This window comes from Oncorhynchus keta, unplaced genomic scaffold, assembly GCF_023373465.1.
Source record: "Oncorhynchus keta strain PuntledgeMale-10-30-2019 unplaced genomic scaffold, Oket_V2 Un_contig_6213_pilon_pilon, whole genome shotgun sequence".
Classification (NCBI taxonomy): Eukaryota; Metazoa; Chordata; class Actinopteri; order Salmoniformes; family Salmonidae; genus Oncorhynchus; species Oncorhynchus keta.
Genome location: NW_026288737.1, coordinates 1 through 12771, shown reverse-complemented (window position 1 = coordinate 12771; position 12771 = coordinate 1). Strand labels below are relative to the sequence as shown.

At 41.1% G+C, this 12771-nt stretch overlaps 1 protein-coding gene and 1 pseudogene across 1 annotated transcript; one reads left to right on the top strand and one right to left on the bottom strand.

The window, feature by feature from the left end:
- The window catches only part of LOC127925754 (copine-4-like), a 109530-nt pseudogene extending 100771 nt beyond the window's left edge, over nucleotides 1-8759 (bottom strand).
- Nucleotides 8760-10175: 1416 nt separating this feature from the next.
- Nucleotides 10176-10999, top strand: LOC127925756 (histone H3.v1-like; the record flags this gene model as incomplete). The annotated part of the gene is made up of 3 exons (XM_052510882.1): nucleotides 10176-10303; nucleotides 10520-10627; nucleotides 10854-10999. Coding segments are annotated over exons 1-3 (376 nt in total), but the record flags the coding sequence as incomplete, so codon positions are not given.
- Between the last annotated feature and the right edge of the window lie 1772 nt (nucleotides 11000-12771).

Genomic DNA, 12771 nt, shown 5'->3' with positions numbered 1-12771 from the left:
ACTATAGTGGAAGTTAAAGGCAATTCCCCAAAAGAAAGATGGTGGCTTTAAAATGTCATTTCAACCAATTAGTACCATTAAATATGTCTAACAATAATGATGAAATATGATTCAAAGACTCTTTCAATTAATTGGTTGCCTTTACCAGAGGCATAAAATTAGTATGTAATTAATGTTCAGCTAAAAATGGTGTATTCATAGATGGTGCGAGTCCAGGATCAAATGACAAGAAACACTACTTTAGGCTTAACCAGTGAAGATGGCCATCAAATCACCTCCCAGGTGAAACCAGCCTACAATCACCTCTACAATCACCACCAGGACAGACAAAGACGAAATTGTTAGAGACCCATGAAATGAGACTGCTAACAAGACAATTTTCCACAACATGAACACAATAAGCACCTAGAAGGGGAGAGAGGTGGGCTGGTTAGGGTGGAGAGGAAGCTGAAATAAACCAACCACCTAGGGGTAGCTGGGGCTGGCATTACCTCCTCTGGGACTGTTAGGTCACTATGGACGAGCTGAGACACAGGCACTGGTAATTTAGGGGCAATGAGGGGTATTTGGGGGCATTTCCAGGGCACAGGACACTGGGGAGCTTGTTTCTAGGATACATTTAAACAGACTGACAGACCGCTTGGAAAGCTAACTGCCGTCTCTGACAGATTGCATGAGAATGAAATATTGATTTAAAGTAGACTTGTGTAACAGAACTTATTTATTATTACCAGACTAAGTAATGGATTAGGTAAGGTCCTGCCTGCTGATTGGTTGGTAAGTGGTAACTACAAGATCACAGGTCTGAGTTGAGCCTCGTAGCCTACCACATCTAGCAAGTTCAATACTGTGCATTGAATATACAGTTGAAGTCGGAAGTTTACATACACCAAATACATTTAAACTCGGAAATCGGAAATCTACATAAGTACTATACAGTTACAGATGTAACAAGGAAATTAGGCCGAAGGTAATTGCTTGCAGTCAATCACCATAATGTAGCATTAACCCTCCGATAATAAACCACACAACTCACTTGCTGAACGTACGTGCAATCTTGCTCAAATAAACACACTGACAACTTAGTCGGCAGCCAAACGTGCATCTTCTTCTTCTTCTTCTGTGGGATTGGGTTGGCGGATCGCAGCCAACATTTAAAGTACATAAGCCTACATTTGTGAAATGAGCAATATTTGTATGAACTCTTAAAAATCCTCTTAAGGATCAGACCCTTTTTTCAATTTTCGCCTAAAATAACATACCTAAATCTAACTGCCTGTAGCTCAGGCCCTGAAGCAAGGATATGCATATTCTTGATACCATTTGGTATTCTTGATACCAAGGAAACACTTTGAAGTTTGTGGAAATGTGAAAGTAATGTAGGAGAATATAACACATTAGATCTGGTAAAAGATAAAATAAAAAACATGCATTTTCTATTAATTTCTTTGTTCCATCATCTTTGAAATGCAAGAGAACGGCCATTATATGACTTAGGACTCTAGACTAAATTTAGATTTTGGCCACTAGATGGCAGCAGTGTATGTACAACGTTTTAGACTGATCCAATGAACCATTGCATTACTGTTCAAAATGTTGTATCAAGTCTGCGCCACAGGAAGCGGCGCAGGTCCTAATCCAGGCACTTGTCATCTCCCGTCTGGATTACTGCAACTCGCTGTTGGCTGGGCTCCCTGCCTGTGCCATTAAACCCTACAACTCATCCAGAACGCCGCAGCCCGTCTGGTGTTCAACCTTCCCAAGTTCTCTCCACGTCACCCCGCTCCTCCGCTCTCTCCACTGGCTTCCAGTTGAAGCTCGCATCCGCTACAAGACCATGGTGCTTGCCTACGGAGCTGTGAGGGGAACGGCACCTCAGTACCTCCAGGCTCTGATCAGGCCCTACACCCAAACAAGGGCACTGCGTTCATCCACCTCTGGCCTGCTCGCCTCCCTACCACTGAGGAAGTACAGTTCCCGCTCAGCCCAGTCAAAACTGTTCGCTGCTCTGGCCCACCAATGATGGAACAAACTCCTCACGACGCCAGGATAGCGGAGTCAATCACCACCTTCCGGAGACACCTGAAACCCCACCTCTTTAAGGAATACCTAGGATAGGATAAAGTAATCCTTCTCACCCCCACCCCTTAAAAGATTTAGATGCACTATTGTAAAGTGGCTGTTCCACTGGATGTCATAAGGTGAATGCACCAATTTGTAAGTCGCTCTGGATAAGAGCGTCTGCTAAATTACTTAAATGTAAATGTAAATGTAAGTCTGCCCAAATGTGCCTAATTGGTTTATTGATACATTTTCAAGTACATGACTGTGCACTCTCCTCAAACAATAGTATGGTATTCTTTCACTGTAATAGCTACTGTAAATTGACAGTGCAGTTAGATCAACAAGAATTTTTACTTTCTACCCATATAAGACATGTCTGTGTCCTGGGAAATGTTCTTGTTATTTACAATATCATGCTAATCGCATTAGCCTAACGTTAGCTCAACTGTCCCGCGTGGGACACACCGATCCCAATTAATTAACAGACTACATTTTTTGGGCAAATTAAAAAATTATTGTCTTTTGTTGAACAAAAGCATTATCTAGTTCAAATATGGCATGTTTACACTATTTATTTCTGTTTTCAGCAGTTTCAATGGGGACTTTTATTTTGAAGCCAAACCAAAAATGATATATTTGTGGCTAATCGTTCTTGTAGCTAGCTTCACATGAGTGGTGCTGAAGCGAACACAAGCAGTTGAGCAACGCGCCGACATTGATCAACCAACATGTGTTAGACACCACCCACAGACCACCACCCACCACCCCATTTGATTGACACCCCCTCATTATAATATTGGAGGAAGAAATATGTAAATGAATTAATTAATAAATATAAAAATTAATTAAAAAAATTAAGTTTGAATAATTAGACAATACAAAGAAAAATAATGAAATACATACTGATATGTAGAAAAAATGAATACATTTTAATCAGTATTTCTGCATTTCCTTGCTCATTTCTTTAATTATGTGTGGATTTATTTATGTATTTATATGTGCATTTTTTTTCAGGTTTGGTTCTCCATATGAATTAACCATATCAAACATAAATTCCCTACTTCTCGGAATGTGTTTCACACACTACAGTGTACAATGAAGGTTGAATAGGCAGTTCACGTACAGAAACTCCCTCAACGTGTCAGCAGAGCAGATAGAAAGCTGATTGTAAACAGAAATCATAGGGTACATACTTCTACAACCAGAGACAGAAGCCCAAACGCAGTCCTACCTAAATCAATGAGCTAGTACTTAGCGTGCCTGATCTCCTCTGCTAAATCATCATTTCATAATTGAAATGGCTCTTGGGCATTCCTCTGCTCTGTCAATTACAGAAGAGAACATGGCTACAGATGCAATGCAGGACATTTAAAACTTGTAGTGTATTTGAGGAGGAAGTTTGTAATTTCTACTTTGAAATTTCCGATTTGATTCTCCCTTACGAAAAATGTGTCAACCTCTACAAAACAAATTCCATTCATTATAATACACATAATGATTCACATTTCCTGTTGCTGCAGGATTATTTTCCTGCTGTAGCAAACTGACTCAAATTAAGATCCTACATCTGTAACTCCATACTCTGTCTCAGTGCTAACAATACACAAACACAAGGCTAGGGACGATTTAGCTGTGTTACTGAAAGAACTGTCATTATCACTACAGATGAAGGGCTGTACACAAGACATAGCCGACATAAAACGTTAATATGCAGTGGATGACACCCTCTACACTGAACGCAGACTTTCAGAAATGGTTATGTGTGCTGATGGCAGATGCACGGTGCATTAGGAAAGTATTCAGACCCCTTCATTTTTTACACATTTTGTTACGTTACAGCCTAAAATTGATTACATTGTTTTTTCCCCTCTCATCAATCTACACACAATACCCCATAATGACAAAGCAAGTTTTCAGAAAGAAACTGTTGAAAATGTATAAAAACAATAAAAACTGAAATACCACATTTACAGATACTAATATTATTATTATTATTATATATATAGCAAAATATAGTGTTTGTTCAAAATATAGTGTTTGTTCAATGATGTTATCTCTTAAATAGTGTTTATTAATGATGTTGTCTCTTAACAGTAAACTATAGTGTTTATTAATGATGGTGTCTCTTAACAGTAAACTATAGTGTTTATTAATGATGGTGTCTCTAACAGTAAACTATAGTGTTTATTAATGATGGTGTCTCTTAACAGTAAACTATAGTGTTTATTAATGATGGTGTCTCTTAACAGTAAATTATAGTGTTTATTAATTATGTTGTCTTTTAAATAGTGTTTATTAATGATGGTGTCTCTTAACAGTAAACTATAGTGTTTATTAATGATGTTGTCTCTTAACAGTAAACTATAGTGTTTATTAATGATGGTGCCTCTTGACAGTAAACTATAGTGTTTATTAATGATGTTGTCTCTTAACAGTAAACTATAGTGTTTATTAATGATGGTGTCTCTTAACAGTAATCTATAGTGTTTATTAATGATGGTGTCTCTTAACAGTAAAGTATAGTGTTTACTAATGACAGTGTCTCTAAATAGTGTTTATTAATGATGGTGTCTCTTAACAGTAAACTATAGTGTTTATTAATGATGGTGTCTCTTAACAGTAAACTATAGTGTTTATTAATGATGGTGCCTCTTGACAGTAAACTATAGTGTTTATTAATGATGTTGTCTCTTAACAGTAAACTATAGTGTTTATTAATGATGGTGTCTCTTAACAGTAAACTATAGTGTTTATTAATGATGGTGTCTCTTAACAGTAAACTATAGTGTTTATTAATGATGGTGTCTTTTAAATAGTGTTTATTAATGATGGTGTCTCTTAACAGTAAACTATAGTGTTTACTAATGACAGTGTCTCTAAATAGTGTTTATTAATGATGGTGTCTCTTAACAGTAAACTATAGTGTTTATTAATGATGGTGTCTCTTAACAGTAAACTATAGTGTTTATTAATGATGGTGTCTCTTAACAGTAAACTATAGTGTTTACTAATGACAGTGTCTCTAAATAGTGTTTATTAATGATGGTGTCTCTAACAGTAAACTATAGTGTTTATTAATGATGGTGTCTCTTAACAGTAAAATATAGTGTTTACTAATGACAGTGTCTCTAAATAGTGTATATTAATGATGGTGTCTCTTAACAGTAAATTATAGTGTTTATTAATGACAGCGTCTCTAAATAGTGTTTATTAATGATGTTGTCTTTTAAATAGTGTTTATTAATGATGGTGTCTCTTAACAGTAAACTATAGTGTTTACTAATGACAGTGTCTCTAGTTTTTCATCCAAACGTCAAAATACTGCCCCCTACACTCAACAGGTTAAGCAATAGGCTTTTTTCTGGCCACTCATCCGTAAAGCCCAGCTCTGTGGAGTGTATGGCTTAAAGTGGACCTATGGACAGATACTCCAGTCTCTGCTGTGGAGCTTTGCAGCTCCTTCAGAGTTATGTTTGGTCTCTTTGTTGCCTCTCGGATTAATGCCCTCCTTGCCTGGTCCGTAAGTTTTGGTGGGCGGCCCTCTCTTGGCAGGTTTGTTGTGGTGCCATATTCTTTCCATTTTTGAATAATGGATTTAATGGTGCTCCGTGGGATGTTCAAAGTATCTGATATTTTTTTATAACCTAACCCTGATCTGTACTTCTCCACAACTTAGTCCCTGACCTGTTTGGAGAGCTCCTAGGTCTTCATGGTGCCGCTTGCTTGGTGGTGCCCCTTGCTTAGTGGTGTTGCGGACTCTGGGGCCTTTCGGAACAGGTGTATATATACTGAGATCATGTGACACTTAGATTGCACACAAATGCACATTATTTAACGAACTATGTGACTTCTGAAGGTAATTGGTTGTACCAGATCTTATATAGGGGCTTCATAGCAAAGGTTGAATACATATGCATGCACCACTTTTCTGTTTAAATATTTATTTTATTTTTTCAATTTTTTTCCTTCATATTTAAAAAAATATATATATATATAAATAAATATATGTAATTTTTTTCATTTCACTTCACCAATTTGGACTATTTTGTTTATGTCCATTACATGAAATGAAAATAAAAATCCATTTAAAGTACAGGTTCAATAGGCAACAAAATAGGAAAACGTCAAGGGGGATGAATACTTTTGCAAGGCAATTGCATTATCTCTAACCAGACATGAAGTCCACAGGAGAGCAGCACTAGTAAATATGTTGTTGAGTGACACAACACACAGCACGGCGCGTTGGAGCCGTCATGGCACATCTGCAGTACAATGCTAATTTGTGTCTCCAGATGGACAACCAGTTAATAAAAAAATCAATGGAACAAATCAATGGAACAAATCAATGGCACAATTAAAACTGGAGTAATTGGATTAAGGGACAAATAGAGATCAACCATCTGCTTTGTTGTCATGGTCACTGGCAGCCACAACAAGCTTCCCTAAAGTCAGGAAAGCGGAGTCCCTGCCCATCTCCCAAAAACATCACAAACCCTACCTCTTTGAAGAGTATCTGAAATTACTCCAACAGGGCACTTCTCTTTTCCTAAAATACTTTGTTCAGAGAAAATGTACTTGACAAGATTGTGATGTGTTGTTGTCTCACCTAGCTTGAGTCAATGAGTATCAAACTCTTTGTTATGACAAGCCTAAATCATTTCAAGAGTAAGCATTTGCTTAATTAACAAGTCACATAATACGTTGCATGGACTCCACACATACAAATAGCTATAAGGTCCCTCAGTCAAGCTATTCATTCAAACACAGATTCAATCACAAAGACCAGAGAGGTATTGCAATACCTCGCAGAGAAGAGCAGCTATTGGTAGATGGGGAAAAAATCATAAAGCAGACACTGAATATCCCTTTGCTCATCGTGAAGTTATTAATTACACCTTTGATGGTGTATCAATACACCCAGTCATTACAAAGATACAGGCATCCTTTCAAACTCAGTTTCCAGAGAAGAAGGAAACCGCTCAGGGATTTCACCATCAGGCCAATGGTGACTAAAAAAACAGCTTCAGAGTTTAATGGCTGTGATGGGAGAAAGCTGAGGATGGATCAACCACATTGTTGTTACTCCATAATACTAACCTAATTGTCAGGGAAAAGAATGAAGCCTGTACAGAATAAAAAAATATTCAAAACTGTTTGCAGTCTAAGTAAAACTGCAAAAAAATGTGGCAAAGAAATTAACTTTATGTCCTGAATAGAAAATGTTATGTTTGGGGCAAATCAGCACAACATATCACTGAATACCTCTCTTCATATTTTCAAGCATGGTGGTGGCTGCATCATGTTGTGGGTATGCTTGTCATTCAAGGACTAGGGAGTTTTTAGGATAAAAAGAAATGGAATAGAGCTAAACACAGAACAAATCCTAGAGGAAACCCTGATTCACTCTGCTTTCCACCAGACACTGGGAGACAAATTCACCTTTCAGCAGGACAACCTAAACACAAAGCCAAATATACACTGGAGTTGTGTACCAAGACAACATTGAATGTTCCTCAGTGGCCTAGGTCTGACTTAAATCAGCTTAAAAATCTATGGCAAGACATGACAATGGCTGACTAGCCATGATCAACAACCAACATGACAGAGCTTGAATAATTTTTAAAGAATAATGTGCAAACATTGTATAATCCCAGTGTGCAAAGGTGATTCCACAGTAGCCCTCAGGGGGTGAACACGTAATTACAGAGCATTTGTAGATCTGACAGAAAATGACAATTAAATCTATTTTAGTCTCACTTTGTAACACAACAAAATGTGTGAAAATCAAGAGGTGTGAATGCATTCTGAAGGCACTGTATCTTAAGATGAATGCACTAACTGTAAGTAGCTCTGGATAAGAGGGAGTCTGATGACTAAATGTTAACACGGATGTAATGTCCAATCATCAGTTTTGGAGGGTTGATTGGTACCTCATTTTGGTTTGGTAAACACATTGATTAAGACTTTTTTGAGTTTCTTTTTTCTTTACCCAGCAAATAGCTTCATTATGCAAATGCATTTCCTGTGAATAAATATCTCTTTTGACAGAATCCTCTTGCTTATTTGGTGAAGCATTCAGAAATTCATATCCATGTACTAGGCAAACCTCATAGCTGGTAATACTGTATATTCCACATCCTTGAGGTGAACCAAATCAACATTTAAAAACACATAAGGGATAGTAAGAGAAGGAAACATCTCAGTCCGTTAGTAAGCCAATGTCTTTGATTCAACATACAGAATAATGAGACTTCTTCCTGTATCTCCAACTCTTCAGAAAGTCCATGTAGTCATCTGTAATCACATGTTGAGATCTATCTCACTCAAAGAGAACCTGAGGGGATTTAGGATTGAACAGAACCATCTACAGGACATATCCTCCAATTGACCCTTAAACATTACACCACTTTTAACATTGAAGATGGCTCTTATATTGCAAGTTGTAATAAGACTGGCACTGCAATGTTAATTACTTGTCAGAACAGAGTGAGAGGCCACTTACCTCCAGCCACTGTCCGTGGGACTGCATTTTGATGAGGACGCAGGGGTCTGGCTTGGACAGGGGCGTCCCGGTCTGAGATGCCCTTGCAGGTCACCCGCAGCTCCACTTTGGCCAGGCACGGGCTGTTGAACAGACCAAGGGTGTTGGCCGCAGACTCATAGATGTTGCTCATGGTGTGTGTGTGTGTGGCGAGTGTTCTGCGAGGGAGACAAACACACATATCACAGTGATTACAGGAGTCGTCACTCATCATTCAGCACACGCACGCGCACACACACATACTTCATCTACTTTATTTACAAATACACACAAACATCCCCAAACACTGTACATTCAGGAAACTTGATTATCACGAGGCTCTTTGTTCCTTTAGAAGCCCTCCGCCCCCACAGCTGTCAAACTGCTGCTAATTATCCCATGCTGATTTGATGAGCACACCAGACAGGATATGATAGCATTTTCCTGTCCAGCAATCACCTAATTAATCTCAACCCTCCAATTAGACCGTCAAGGTAAATGAGATCTGTGAGATGTGAAGTGATGATCTCAATCAAGCTCTTGCTGCTAGTGATTCTATGATCCAACTCTACACAGACGACACCATTCTGTATATATCTGGCCCTTCTTTGGACACTGTGTTAACTAACCTCCAAACGAGCTTCAATGCCATACAACTCTCCTTCCGTGGCCTCCAACTGCTCTTAAATGCAAGTAAAGCTAAATGCATGCTCTTCAACCGATCGCTGCCCGCACCTGCACACCTGTCCAGCATTACTACTCTGGACGGTTCTGACATAGAATATTCAATAACTACAAATACCTAGTTGTCTGGTTAGACTGTAAACTCTCCTTCCTGACTGACATTAAGCATCTCCAATTCAAAATTAAATCTAGAATCGGGCCTATTTCACAACAAAGCATCCTTCACTCATGCTGCCAAACATAATCTCGTAAAACTGACTATCCTACCGATCCTTGACTTCGGCGATGTCATTTACAAAATAGTGTTCAACACTCTACTCAGCAAATTGGATGCAGTCTATCACAGTGAAATCCATTTTGTCACCAAAGCCCCATATACTAACCACCACTGCGACTTGTATGCTCTTGTTGGCTGGCTCTTGCTTTATATTCGTTGCCAAACCCACTGGCTCCAGGTCATCTATAAGTCATTGCTAGGTAAAGCCCCCACCTTATCTAAGCTCACTGGTCACCATAACAACACCCACCTGTAGCACACGCACCAGCAGGTATATTTCACTGGTCACCATAACAACACCCACCCGTAGCACGCGCTCCAGCAGGTATATTTCACTGGTCACCATAACAACACCCACCCGTAGCACGCGCTCCAGCAGGTATATCTCACTGGTCACCATAACAACACCCACCCGTAGCACGCGCTCCAGCAGGTATATCTCACTGGTCACCATAACAACACCCACCCGTAGCACGCGCTCCAGCAGGTATATCTCACTGGTCACCATAACAACACCCACCCGTAGCACGCGCTCCAGCAGGTATATCTCACTGGTCACCATAACAACACCCACCCGTAGCATGCACTCCAGCAGGTATATTTCACTGGTCACCCATAACAACACCCACCCGTAGCATGCGCTCCAGCAGGTATATCTCACTGGTCACCATAACAACACCCACCCGTAGCATGCACTCCAGCAGGTATATTTCACTGGTCACCATAACAACACCCACCCGTAGCACACGCTCCAGCAGGTATATTTCACTGGTCACCATAACAACACCCACCCGTAGCATGCGCTCCAGCAGGTATATTTCACTGGTCACCATAACACCCACCCGTAGCACGCGCCTCCCAGCAGGTATATCTCACTGGTCACCATAACAACACCCACCCCTAGCACAGCGCTCCAGCAGGTATATCTCACTGGTCTCCATAACAACACCCACCCGTAGCACACGCTCCAGCAGGTATATCTCACTGGTCACCATAACAACACCCACCCGTAGCACGCGCTCCAGCAGGTATATCTCACTGGTCACCATAACAACACCCACCCGTAGCACGCGCTCCAGCAGGTATATTTCACTGGTCACCATAACACCCACCCGCAGGTATATTTCACGCACCATGCTCCAGCAGGTATATCTCACTGGTCTCCATAACAACACCCACCCGTAGCACACGCTCCAGCAGGTATATCTCACTGGTCACCATAACAACACCCACCCGTGGCACGCGCTCCAGCAGGTATATCTCACTGGTCACCATAACAGCACCCACCTGTAGCACACGCTCCAGCAGGTATATCTCACTGGTCACCATAACAACACCCACCCGTAGCACGCGCTCCAGCAGGTATATCTCACTGGTCACCATAACAACACCCACCCGTAGCACACGCTCCAGCAGGTATATCTCACTGGTCACCATAACAACACCCACCCGTAGCACGCTCCAGCAGGTATATTTCACTGGTCTCCATAACAACACCCACCCGTAGCACACGCTCCAGCAGGTATATCTCACTGGTCACCATAACAACACCCACCCGTAGTACGCGCTCCAGCAGGTATCTCACTGGTCACCATAACAGCACCCACCTGTAGCACACGCTCCAGCAGGTATATCTCACTGGTCACTATAACAACACTCCACACGCTCCAGCAGGTAGCACCATAACAGCACCCACCCGCTCCAGCAGGTATATTTCACTGGTCACCATAACAACACCCACCCGTAGCACACGCTCCAGCAGGTATATTTCACTGCTCATCCCCACAGCCAATTCCCCTTTAGCCGTCTTTCCTTCCAGTTCTCTGCTGCCAATGACTGGAAACGAACTGCAAAATCACTGAAGCTGGAGACTCATATCCCCTCTCTAACTTTAAGCACCAGCTGTCAGAGCAGCTCACAGATCACTGCACCTGTACATAGCCCATCTGTAAATAGCCCATTCAACTACCTCATCCCCATACTGTTTTTTTTTTTTGCTCCTTTGCACCCCTGTTGGACATTCATCTTCTGCACATCTGTCACTCCGGTGTTTAATTGCTAAATTGTAATTATTTCACTACTATGGCCTATTTATTGCCTTACCTCCCTTATCTTACCTCATTTGCACACACTGTATATAGACTTTTCTATTGTGCTATTGACTGTATGTTTGTTTATTCCATACTTAACTCTGTGTTGTTGTTTGTGTCGCATTGCTTTGCTTTATCTTGGCCAGGTCGCAGTTGTAAATGAGAACATGTTCTCAACTGACCTACCTGGTTAAATAAAGGTGAAAATAAAAAATAAATAAAAAATAAAAATGGACTAATACCAAATCTCCTGGTGCAGTGTTAGGCTCTTATATTCCTTTGAGAACTTGGGACTAGGTTCTATCTGCAAAAAGATGATTCGGAGATAATTGGCATTGAATTTTGTCAGCTATTTTTTATCTTCTATTCTTTTGAACGTAACAACATCAATTGTGAGGTATTTAGAGTACTGTATAGGTAGAGAACATTGAACAGAACAAGGCTATGTCAATAACATACATCTAACAAATATGCAGATAGAACCTTAAAGTCCCAAGCTCTTGGCTTGATAATAACTAATCAAAAGAAAGTGATACTATGGATCAGAAGACAACAGCAGCTTGTTAATTCAGACAAGGTTACCACTACTGTAGCCCTGGGGGAAGCAGACAGGGTTACCACCACTGTATAGCCCTGGGGAAGCCAATGACCCTGGGGAAGCAGACATTACCACCAATGTAGCCTGGGGAAACAGACAGGGTTACCACCACTGAAGACCTGGGGAAACAGACAGGGTTACCACCACTGAAGACCTGGGGAAACAGACAGGGTTACCACCACTGAAGACCTGGGGGAAACAGACAGGGTTACCACCACTGTACCTGGGGAAACAGACAAGGTTACCACCACTGTACCCTGGGGAAGCAGACAAGGTTACCACCACTGTAGCCAAGGTTACTGGGGGAAGCAGACAAGGTTACCACCACTGTACCCTGGGAAGCAGACAAGGTTACCACCACTGTAGCCCTGGGGAAGCAGACAGGGTTACCACCACTGTAGCCCTGGGAAGCAGACAGGGTTACCACCACTGTAGCCCTCGTGAGACAGGTTACCACTGGGGAAACAGACAGGTTACACCACCACTGAGCCCTGGAAACAGACAGGGTTCCACCACTGTAGCCCTGGGGAAGCAGACA